The following is a 10,804-nucleotide window of genomic DNA, read 5'->3' as shown; positions in this document are numbered from 1 at the left end:
GCTGCCGAGCAGGGCCCCTCCTATGCCTCGGCGGGGTAGAGAAGGCGGGGACAGAAGGCCCCGGGACAGCCCTGCACCCTACAGACGCAGGTCTCCGCCCAGCCGCGGTCACCTGGGGGTTTGGGGGCAGGGCCTGGGCGGAACGGGATTCGGCCGGGAACGCAGGGGCGGCAGTACGCGCCTACCAGTGTCCCGGCAGGGTCCGTGCCGCCATGGGGCAGATCGAGTGGGCCATGTGGGCCAACGAGCAGGCGCTGGCGTCCGGCCTGAGTGAGTGCGCGGCAGGGACGGTGGAGGCTGCAGCCTGGGGGGGTATCCCAAGACCCCAGCCGGGACCTCGGGCTACTTACAGGGCTGGGAAGTGGGGCGCCAGGCGGGCCAGGGTCAGGCCAGGAGGGTGCGGGGAACAGGGGCGGGACCCTCAGGGCGCGGGCTGGAAGGCGTTCTGAGAACCCCAGCAGTCCCCTTGCAGACCCTGCGGAGCGCGGCGCCCCTCCCCCATTCCCTCCCTCGGTCCCCCGACTCCGCGGAGGAGGAAGTTGCAGCGCAGGGGAAGAGGCGGTTCAGCCCTGGTGGTTTCCGGGGTCGCCGCCCCAAGCCCCCAAATGGGGGCTCTGGCCTGGGCGTCGGGAGAAGCTCCCCTGTCCCTCGGTAGCCAGTTGGGCTGCGAGTCGCCCTCCCTGGGCTTGGGGTGGGGAGTGGGCTCTTCATGCCCCGGGGCTCAGCCCTCCCCATCTGGAGTCTGCGCTGGAGGCGGCCGGGATTACACGAGGCGCTGAAACCACCCAGTGACGGCCCTGCCCAGCCCAGCTGCTCAGGCGCTTTGCTCCTGGGGTGGGATGGCACCGACCCCAGTCACCCTGCTGCGCATTTGCTCAGAGGTTCCGGTGAGGGCAGCAGACTCCGTTTGGAAATGGAGCCTCTCAGGACCAGAGCCGGGGAGTGTCGGGCCCAGGCCGGGTGAGGCTGGGTTCAGGCGGGGGTCTCAGGGCAGAGGCACCAGTGCGGCAGCTCCAGGAAGGACCTGCACCCGGTGGGGAGGAGTGCCTGGGAAGGGCCTGGAGGCTGAGGGTGAGGAGGAGGGGCCCCCTACCACTGCCCTGGGGCTCTGAGCGCCCTACTGGTTGTCTGGAGTGCGTGGCAGAGACCTCAGGGTGGGAGGCCTGGAGCATGGGGCCCTGCAGCCTGTCCCACCGCCTGCTTCGAGTCAGCGGCCAAGAACTCGGTAGGCCAGTTCAGACAGCTCTCCCCAGAGCCGCCCCTTGAGACTGTCACCCTGCCTGCCCCGCACTCCCTACAGGAAATAGAGGGTCTGAGGGCACCCAGCTGGGAGCCAGGAGAGCTGGGCTGTAGTCTGGCTGCCTGCTGAAACCCTCCAGGGGCTCCTGGCCCAAAGAATTAGAGCGGGACTGGACGCCCTGCGCTGCCTGCCCTGGCCTCCCAGCTCTCTGGGCCCCTCCTCCAGCTGCCGGGCTTCCTTTCTGTTCCTAGATCTCCTGAGCTTGCCCCAGGGCCTCTGCACAAGCTGCTGCTTCTGCAGAGCCTCATGGCTGTCTCATTTCTCAATTCAAATGTCACCTGCTCGGGGAGGTCTTTCCAGAGCGTGCAGCCCCGGGAGGCAGCTGACCCAGAGAGAGTGGGGCCTTGACAAAGAGTCCCCCCCCCCCCCGTACACAGCAGGTGCTCTGTAACTGTGGCTGGGTGCCAGAGTACGTCCTCAGCCCTCCCTGGTGGCACCAGCGGCAGCTTTGCAGCCTCTTTCAGATGGCAGGCTTGGGACCAGGACGGTCCCCCAAAGATGCACGGACAATAGGCTGAGTAGACCCAAGGACACTGCCGTCCCCTCCTCCAACACAGACCGGCAAACCCAGAGAGTTAATGTGTAGCTGGGCTCAAACCAAGGATAGGAAATCTTCAAACAATACCATGTGGAGACAAAAACAGAATAGCTGGCAGGGCAAGGTGGCTCATGCCTGTAATCCCAGCACTTTGGGAGGCCGAGGCGGGCAGATCATGAGGTCAGGAGATCGAGACCATCCTGGTTAACATGGTGAAACCCCGTCTCTACTAAACATAAAAAAAATTAGCCACGTATGGTGGCGTGCACTTGTAGCCCCAGCTACTTGGGAGGCTGAGGCAGGAGAATCGCTTGAACCCGGGAGGCGGAGTTTGTAGTGAGCCGAGATCACACCACGGAATTCTAGCCTGGGCAACAGGGCAAGACTTCATCTCCAAAAAAAGAAAGAAAGAAAGAAAAATAAATAAAATAGTAGGAAGGACCAGGCGCCGTGGCTCACGCCTGTAATCCTAATACTTTGGGAGGCCAAGGCGGGTGCATTCCCTGAGGTCAGGAGTTCGAGACCAGCCTGGCCAATGTGGTGAAACTCCGTCTCTAATAAAAATATAAAAGTCAGCTGGGTGTGGTGGCGGGCGCCAGTAATCCCAGCTACTCGGGAGAATGAGGCAAGAGAATTGCTTGAATCCGGGAGGCAGGGGTTGCAGTGACTCAAGATTGCGCCACTGCACTCCAGCCTGGGTGACAGAGCGAGACTCCATCTCAAAAACAAGAAAAAGAAAAAAAAAATAGTAAGGGGGAATATTGGACAATACCCCCCCCACCCCGAAAAAAAAGGTGCAGAAATAGCCACATCAGACGAAACCGAAATTAAGGCGAAATAGCTGACGGGTTAAGAGGAACTCCGTGGCCGGGCGCGGTGGCTCAAGCCTGTAATCCCAGCACTTTGGGAGGCCGAGACGGGCGGATCACGAGGTCAGGAGATCGAGACCATCCTGGTGAACACAGTGAAACCCCGTCTCTACTAAAACTACAAAAAACAAGCCGGGCGAGGTGGCGGGCGCCTGTGGTCCCAGCTACTCGGGAGGCTGAGGCAGGAGAATGGCGTGAACTCGGGAGGCGGAGCTTGCAGTGAGCTGAGATCCGGCCACTGCACTCCAGCCTGAGCGACAGGGCAAGACTCCGTCTCAAAAAAAAAAAAAAAAAAAAAAGAGGAACTCCGTCTCAGGAGGAAAGAGACACCCCCAAGATGCAGAAACCACACTCGGCCTATTGGCTTTCAGTGCATCAAAGACTCATGGTGACAAGGGGTCCATCGGGGGTCCCAGAGCCCAGGGGCACAGGCCCACTGGGGCCTGCAGGTCGGGCCGTCCCTGGCTGCTCCTGGGACCTAGAGCCCGGGCATGTCCAGCACCCCCTCCGCCAGCCCGTGCGCCACAGGCTCTGCTCTTCACCAGCGCAGAGGGCTGCCTCCTGGGGGTGTCCCTGACCCTGTCACTGTGCTGTGGGGATGGGGATGGGGATGGGGATGGGGATGGGGATGGGGATGGGGATGGGGATGGGGATGGGGAAGCTCTGGGTGGCCTGATGGCCCACAGGAGGTAGAGAAGGGGAGTGGCCCAGACCCCCAGGACGGGAGTCCCACAGTACCTGACCCACTTCTCCCCACAGTCCTCATCACTGGGGGCATCGTGGCCACAGCTGGCCGCTTCACCCAGTGGTACTTTGGCGCCTACTCCATGTATCCTTCCACCTGAGGCTGGGGCGGGTGGGGAACACCCAGGGCAGAGCCAGGGAACCACTTCACAGTGAGCTGTTCGCCTCCGCTCCCCGCCACCGCAGCCAGGCTGGGACACAGGGTGGGCTGTCCACGGGTTGGGCAGCCTAGGCCCCAGCAGCCAGGCTCCTCGCCTGGGCCATGTGGTGGTCAGCGGCAGACCCCCAGTCTGAGTCCTGGTGAGGGGTGGGCAGGGGGTGTCACCAGGGGGCCAGGGCCAGCACTGAGGCCTCCCGGTTGGACTGCTGGGATCCTGTCTGCCCCCTCCTGTCAGTCAGCCCCCTTGTCCGGCCCCTCCACCTCCTTTGCCCCATCTCAGCCCAGCCGTACCTTGTGACAAGCAGCATTGGGCAGGGTGGTGGGAGGGCGGGCGTGGGCAACCCTGAGTGCCTGACCTATTGGAACCTCCCGTGGCTGCCTCCTGGCTCTGTGACCTCAGGCAGTGGCTGCCCCCTTTTTTTTTTTTTTTGAGACAAGGTCTCGATCTGTCCCTCAGGCTGGAGTGCAGTGATGCAGTCATGACTCATGGCAGCCTCCACCTGGGCTCAGGCCACCCTTACCTCAGCCTCTGGAGTAGCTGGGACCACACACGCACACACCACCACACCTGGCTGACTCTTACATTTTTTGTAGAGATGAGGGTGTCACTGTGTTGCCCCGGCTGGTCTCAAACTCCTGGGGGCTCCAGTGATCCTCCTGCCTCAGCCTCCCAAAGTGCTGGGATTCCAGACGTGAGCCACTGTGCTCGGGCCCTTCTCTGTGTTGTCTTCAGTAAAGAGGGTTCCCTGTGGCCCCCCAGGCTGAACTGGGCTGTTCCTTAACCACATGGCTTCAGCGTGGCGGGCGTGTTTGTCTGCCTGCTGGAGTATCCCCGGGGGAAGAGGAAGAAGGGCTCCACCATGGAGCGCTGGTGAGTCTCCCCCTCCTGCTCTGGGGTCTCTTCCGGGGCTGCGGGGCCAGGCAGGGCTCACAGGGTCCGTACGTGGAGCCTAGTTCCTCACTCAGAGGCTCCGGAACCAATTCTTTGGTGCTTGTGGGCAAACCAAGGCCAGTGCCTGCCCTGTGTGTTTTCTGGGAGGGAAGAGGCCTGGGTGCCCTGGGGTCGTCGGCAGGGCAGCAGGGGAGTCCCGAGTGCTCGGAGAGGCCCAGCCGCGCTGTCTCCCCTTCCTCCCTCCCCCAGGGGACAGAAGTACATGACCTGCGTGGTGAAGCTGTTCGGGCCCCTCACCAGGAATTACTACGTTCGGGCCGTCCTGCACCTCCTGTGAGTCCCCACCCTTCACCCCCTCTCGGGCTCAGGGGGGCTTGGAGCCGACCCTCCCCCACTGTCCCACTGGCCGGGCTGCCTGGACAGAAGCCACCCCCCACTTACCTCGATGTTTTTCCAAACAAAAATTTGGGTTCCCGGCTCTGGCGGGGCCCCCGGAGCCCGTGTCCGCTGTCTAGTGTGCAGGATTTGTAAGGATCCTCCCCAAACCTGAGTAGCTGCGATCCTGTCTGGAGTCAGCAGGCCCTGCTGGGGGGTCTTGCCTGGGCTTCCTGGTAGGGTAGAGGATTCCGCACTGTGTGTCTGGTGGTTGCTGCCGGCCGAGGCCAGGACACCGGCACGGGGCTGCCCTGCAGCTGCTGGGGGTTCCTCTGAGCAAGTGCCCCCGAGTCGCTCGCATCCACATCAAGGCCAAAAATACCCAGGACCGAAACAAGCCCTGGGCCGCACACATCCCCTGGGTCTGTGGTCTGCCTTGTCCTGAGACTTTGCAGCCCTGGGCCGTGCACGCCTTGTCCTGAGACTTTGTGGCCTTGGCCCCCAGACCTGGGGCTCCATTCCCCTTTCTGAGTGCCCTTCTGTGTCCCTGCCTCCCACCCCCCACTCCCCCAGGCTCTCGGTGCCCGCCGGCTTCCTGCTGGCCACCATCCTCGGGACTGCCTGCCTGGCCATCGCGAGCGGCATCTACCTGTTGGTGAGTGGCGCCCTCTGAGGTTAGCCCCAGCCACGCCCACCCCCTGCCCTGACACCCTTGGACATACGTGGCCCTTGAAGCCAGCTCTAGTAGGCTGAGCCGAGGCTGGGAGCAAGCGCGAGCCCGGGCGTGTGCTCACAGCACCGCGGGGACGCAGCAGTTGCCGCTGCCGTTTTTGGCGCGTCTCATGTGTTGGGTCATTTCCCTGCATTTCTTCATCAACCCGCACCACGGCCCTGGGAGGGGTACTGGTGTCCCCACTTTGCAGACAAAGAGGCGGAGGCGCAGGGAGGATGCTGTGGCTGGCCTGGGGTCATGCAGCCGGCAGAAGGCTGTGCCTGGGCTTGGGTCCATTTATCAGGCTTTTCTCACCTAAACCCTATTTGCGCTGATTCGTGGGCGGTGCCAGGATGCACGCAGTCACGCAGATATTTTCTTAAACTGCCGACACCTGGGTTTGGTTTAGGAACACAGCACCCTGTTAGAGGGCTGCCCATCCCATGGGATACAGTGATCGTTCTGAGAGGCCAGGGATGGGTGAGGGGACAGGGCGTAGCCTGGCCAGGCCTTGGGTGAGATGCCCTCTGCCTACCCTGGGCTCCGGAACAGACGGCTGCAGGCCACCTCGTACTGCAGAGGTCTCTGAGTGGACAGAGCCCTCAGACTTTGTTTATTTAAATCCTTTTGTCCCTAGAGGCGAGTCCCTCCTGCCCACAGAGGCAAACGCACACTAAACCAAACCCAGGTGCTGGCAGTTTAAGAAAATGTCTGCTTGACTGCGTGCATCCTGGCACCGCCCACGAATCAGCGCAAAGTGTGTGTGCGGTGTTAAATGTGCAGTACTTTCTGTGTGTGCCTTCCATGTATGTAAGTGGAGTTCTGTTTCAAGGCTCATTGACCTGCCACCGGCCTCTCAGGGCTCTCCTTTAGAATCCCTTTCTCTTGCCAAGCGCTCATCTGGGCTGTTGCTTTGTTCTCCAGGGGCCACCCACATGCCCCCTGGCTCCTGCTACCACATACAGCTAGCGCGCTCCTGGAGACCTCAGTAGGAATTCCTTGTGCTAAACCCAGAGAGGAATTGCTGGGTCAGGCATCAGCCTCTGTACCGTTGACCCTGCTGGGCTCAGCTGCTCCCCAGCAGACAACCTACCACCAGCCGTGCCGGCCCCATCGCCCCCCCCGGCGCACAGGGCTTTCTCCCACGCTTGGCAGTTCCACAGCACGAGGCTGGCCGTGCGGAGCTTGGACTCGCTCTTCTCTGACTGTGGATTTGCGCTGTTGGAGTTTCTTCTCCCTTGAGTTGCCTGTTCATATCCTTTGTCCATTTTTCTATTGTGGTTTTTGTCTTTTTCTTAAGTTGCAGGAATTTCACGTGTTATTTTAGCTACTGAGCCTTCGTAACCTTTAGACACTGTGAATGCCTTCCTGCTTTCTGGTAAGGGTCTGTTAACTTGGCCCGTGAAGTCCTTCACTGCACTGAAGAACAGAAGTTTCCCTGTTTACTTGCTCTATGGTCTGTGCTTTGTAGAAACACCTTTCCCTGGCCCTGGGTGCTGTGTTCGCGCTCCTGCATTTTCCTCTATCAGCCTTAGAGTTTTGCTCTTCAGGACGGAGTATTTCCGTTTTGGGGTTAGGTAGGATCACAGATGTCCCGTTTCTCTTTCTGTTTCATGACGTATATGTTGTGACATATTTTTCTACCGGATATTGTGGAATAGAAGAGATGAAAAGTCCACTTGGCCTGTTGCAGTGGAACCTCCGGGCATGGGCCCAGGAGTCTGTATTTTTATTTTTTTTATTTATTTATTTTTTTTTTGAGACGAAGTCTCGCGCTGTGTCACCCAGGCTGGAGTGCAGTGGCGCGATCTCGGCTCACTGCAAGCTCCGCCTCCCAGGTTCAGGCCATTCTCCTGCCTCAGCCTCCGAGTAGCTGGGACTACAGGCGCCCGCCACCTCGCCCGGCTAGTTTTTTGTATTTTTAGTAGAGACGGGGTTTCACCATGTTAGCCAGGATGGTCTCGATCTCCTGACCTCGTGATCCGCCCGCCTCGGCCTCCCAAAGTGCTGGGATTACAGGCTTGAGCCACCGCGCCCGGCCAAGTCTGTATTTTTAGTAAGCCAGTGGACTCCTGCGTTCTTCAAGCTCTGCCCCTGACCCCCATGTGCAGAAATGCCTGGGCACCCTTGGAGGGCTGCCGGCCAGGGTGGGTGAATGGCACCCACCAGATGGAGCCGGGCCTGCGACTCTCCTGGGCCACCCCTCCTGCCGGACCTCAGGCGTGCCTCCCTGCCCTTGGCTCCCTGCCTTGGCGCCTTGGGAGGAGCATTTAGGTGCTGGAATTTGCATCTGGGAGTGTCCACCAGGGGATCTTCCAGAAGCCCAGGGGTTCCTGCCCTACTCCTGGCATGAAGAAATAGCTTGGGTTGGTGTCAGGCTGACCCAGGTCCTGGCTGTGTGGCCTCCTGCCATCACTTCTCTGAGCGACAGTCACGCCATCCCGCATGGGATTCAGACTTGAGCCCATGTCCCAGGGCCCCTGGCGGGGTGGGCCTCCAGGGAGGGAGGGCCGGCTTTGGGGCGCGGCCCAACCCCTCAGTGCCCCGCAGGCGGCCGTGCGCGGTGAGCAGTGGACACCCATCGAGCCCAAGCCCCGGGAGCGGCCGCAGATCGGAGGCACCATCAAGCAGCCGCCCAGCAACCCCCCGCCGCGGCCCCCGGCCGAGGCCCGCAAGAAGCCCAGCGAGGAGGAGGAGGCGACGGCGGCGGGGGGATCCCCGGGAGGTCCCCAGGCCAACCCCATTCCGGTGACCGATGAGGTCGTGTGACTTCACCCCAGACCTGCCCTCCCGCCAGGGGCGCCCGCAATAAACGCAGCAAAGCCCGGAGCGTTTGCCTGAGCCTCTGCCTGGGGCCGGTGGGCGGGGCCGGGGTAGCGATGGTTCCCGAGGCCTGGGCAGGCACCCCGTTTCCTGCTCGCCGGGCCGCATTCCAGTTTCATTAGCATCAGCATCACCTGCCTTGTCAGCAGCACATGAAATCCCGGGTACTAGGCCGGGCACGGTGGCTCAAGCCTGTAATCCCAGCACTTTGGGAGGCCGAGGCGGGTGGATCACGAGGTCAGGAGATGGAGACTATCCTGGCTAACATGGTGAAACCCCGTCTCTACTAAAAATACAAAAAACTAGCAGGGCGTGGTGGCGGGTGCCTGTAGTCCCAGCTACTTGGGAGGCTGAGGCGGGAGAATGGCGTGAACCCGGGAGGCGGAGCTTGCAGTGAGCCGAGATCACGCCACTGCACTCCAGCCTGGGAGACACAGCGAGACTCTGTCTCAAAAAAAAAAAAAAAAAAAGAAATCCCGGGTACTGTATATTCCACGAAATATAGTGGAATATGGGAATTCCAGGTGTGTGCCTCCCTAGAAAGGTCCTCCCCGGCCTGGAGGAGGTAACAGAGTCCTCCCTTGCTAGCTCTCCCAGGCCCTGCAGGCCCTCCACACCTAGTGCCTCCCTAAGGGGCGTGGATTCCAGAGGAGGCCGCTGGCAGTAAGTGAAAAGGGAACAGGGCGGGAGCCACGTGGGGAGCCTCTACCCAACGCCTCTTTTCTGTAGACACTGGTGAGGCTGGTGGCGGATGCACCCTTGTTTTCCCCCCACACTGATGCTGGAGGGCTCTCCAGCTGCCCAGGACACTCAGGCCAAGTTGTAGGGGGCTTCTGGCCACTCCTGCTCCTCACTTGTGCAGAGGCTGTGGCTGGTTGCACATGCACCTGCCCACAGGTCCTCACCACCCCCCCAGCCGGGTGCCCTCAAAGCTTTGCCGTGCATCAGCCACATCCCCCACCGCTGGGCTCTCACCAAGGCACCCACTCTCCTGAGGCTGGAGAAGCCCTTGCCTGCCGCTTGCCCACCTGCTCTCCCAGCAACTCACACTTCAGAGCCAGGTCCTCTGTTCCCGGGGCTTTCAGAAGCCACCCCCCACCAGCCAACACTCAGCACCATGCAGACATCTCAATCCAGCCTCGTCTCAGCTGTCCCCCCAGATCACCAAGCTTCAGGTCACCCTTGAAACCCCCACAACCCCACGTCCAATCCTGGCCCAAATCCAGACCCCAGCTATGTGGGCCATCCCCACCCAGGCCACCTGCCATCTCCCGCTCTTCCCTCACCCCCTGAAACCATCCAGATGCTGCCATTGAAACCCAAAGCCCCACCCCAGTGCCTCCAGCTCAGAACCCACAGGCTCAGCTCCCTTCAGTGACAGCCACAAGCTTCTGATGGCCCCATGGCAGACCCAATCTGCACCCAGCACCCTGCCCTGCCCCGCCCCCGCCGTGCCCCTCTCACCTGGCGTCAGCCACGCAGGCCACTCTCTGACCCTCGGACACACCCAGCACGTGTCTTCTCAGGGTCTCTGCATGGGCTCTTCCTGCTGCCTGGAGCTATTCCCCGCATGGCTGCCTGGCCCCTTCCTGCTCCCCTTCAGGTCTTCGAGGCCTCCCTGACCCTCTGCTTAGAACCGCAGCCCCTCCCCCGGAGCCTCTGTCCTGGACCATTCCCAGACTAAACACCACTTGTTCCATCAGTCACCATGAGGGCAGGAGGGATTTTGACCATTTTGTTCTCAGCCTGTTCCCAGTGCCAGGCGCCTAGTAGAAACTCAGTATGGCTGGGTGCGGTGGCTCATGCTTATAATCTCAGCAGTCTGGGAGGCCGAGGTGGGAGGATCACTTGAGCTCAGGAGTTCGAGATCAACCTGGCCAACATGGCGAAACCCTGCCTCTACTAAAAATACAAATACTAGTTGGGTGTGGTGGCGCACGCCTGTACTGGGAGGCTGAGCTGGGAGAATCGCTTGAACCTAGAAGGTGGGGGTTGCAGTGAGCTGAAGTCACGCCACGGCCCTCCAGCCTGGGCAACAAAGCGAGACCCTTTCTCAAAAAAGAAAAGAAATGTGTTGAATGAAAAGTCTACCGCCTGGACAAAGGCCACCACCTCCAGGAAGTCTTCCCTGAGGCCTCCTCCTCTGGGGGTCTGAGTGGAGTCCCCCACCCCCATTTCCAGGCACCTGGACACGGTAGGTGGGTGAGCCAGGGGGCCAGGCAGGGGAGGGGCTAACAACTGCCCAGCAGCCCCACGGCAATGTCAGCCCTCAGGGCTGGGGGCCGAGAGACTGAGACCCTGAGACTGTCACAGGCCTGGGTCCCCTTTCCACGACTGAGGCTGCTCACCCCAGGGTCCCTTAACTAAAATCTCCAGCAGAGCCTGGGCCCC

At 61.1% G+C, this 10,804-nt stretch overlaps 1 protein-coding gene across 3 annotated transcripts; it reads left to right on the top strand.

Moving 5' to 3' along the window:
- Nucleotides 1-125: 125 nt before the first annotated feature.
- LOC112613954 (cytochrome b-245 light chain) lies at nucleotides 126-8,419 on the top strand. Of its 3 annotated transcripts, none has more exons than XM_025369898.1 (6): nucleotides 126-270; nucleotides 3,467-3,536; nucleotides 4,408-4,482; nucleotides 4,753-4,836; nucleotides 5,452-5,533; nucleotides 8,141-8,419. In XM_025369898.1, the coding sequence occupies exons 1-6, from the start codon at nucleotides 213-215 to the stop codon at nucleotides 8,357-8,359; spliced, it is 588 nt and encodes a 195-aa protein (XP_025225683.1). In that variant the 5' UTR covers nucleotides 126-212; the 3' UTR covers nucleotides 8,360-8,419. The 3 variants fall into 3 exon arrangements, with proteins under 3 accessions (XP_025225683.1, XP_025225681.1, XP_025225682.1); XM_025369896.1 differs by having other exon boundaries at nucleotides 158-960; XM_025369897.1 differs by having other exon boundaries at nucleotides 158-960; nucleotides 5,452-5,529; nucleotides 8,141-8,413.
- The last annotated feature ends 2,385 nt before the right edge of the window (nucleotides 8,420-10,804 follow it).

This window comes from Theropithecus gelada, chromosome 20, assembly GCF_003255815.1.
Source record: "Theropithecus gelada isolate Dixy chromosome 20, Tgel_1.0, whole genome shotgun sequence".
Classification (NCBI taxonomy): domain Eukaryota; kingdom Metazoa; phylum Chordata; class Mammalia; order Primates; family Cercopithecidae; genus Theropithecus; species Theropithecus gelada.
This window is presented reverse-complemented; position numbering and strand designations above follow the sequence as displayed.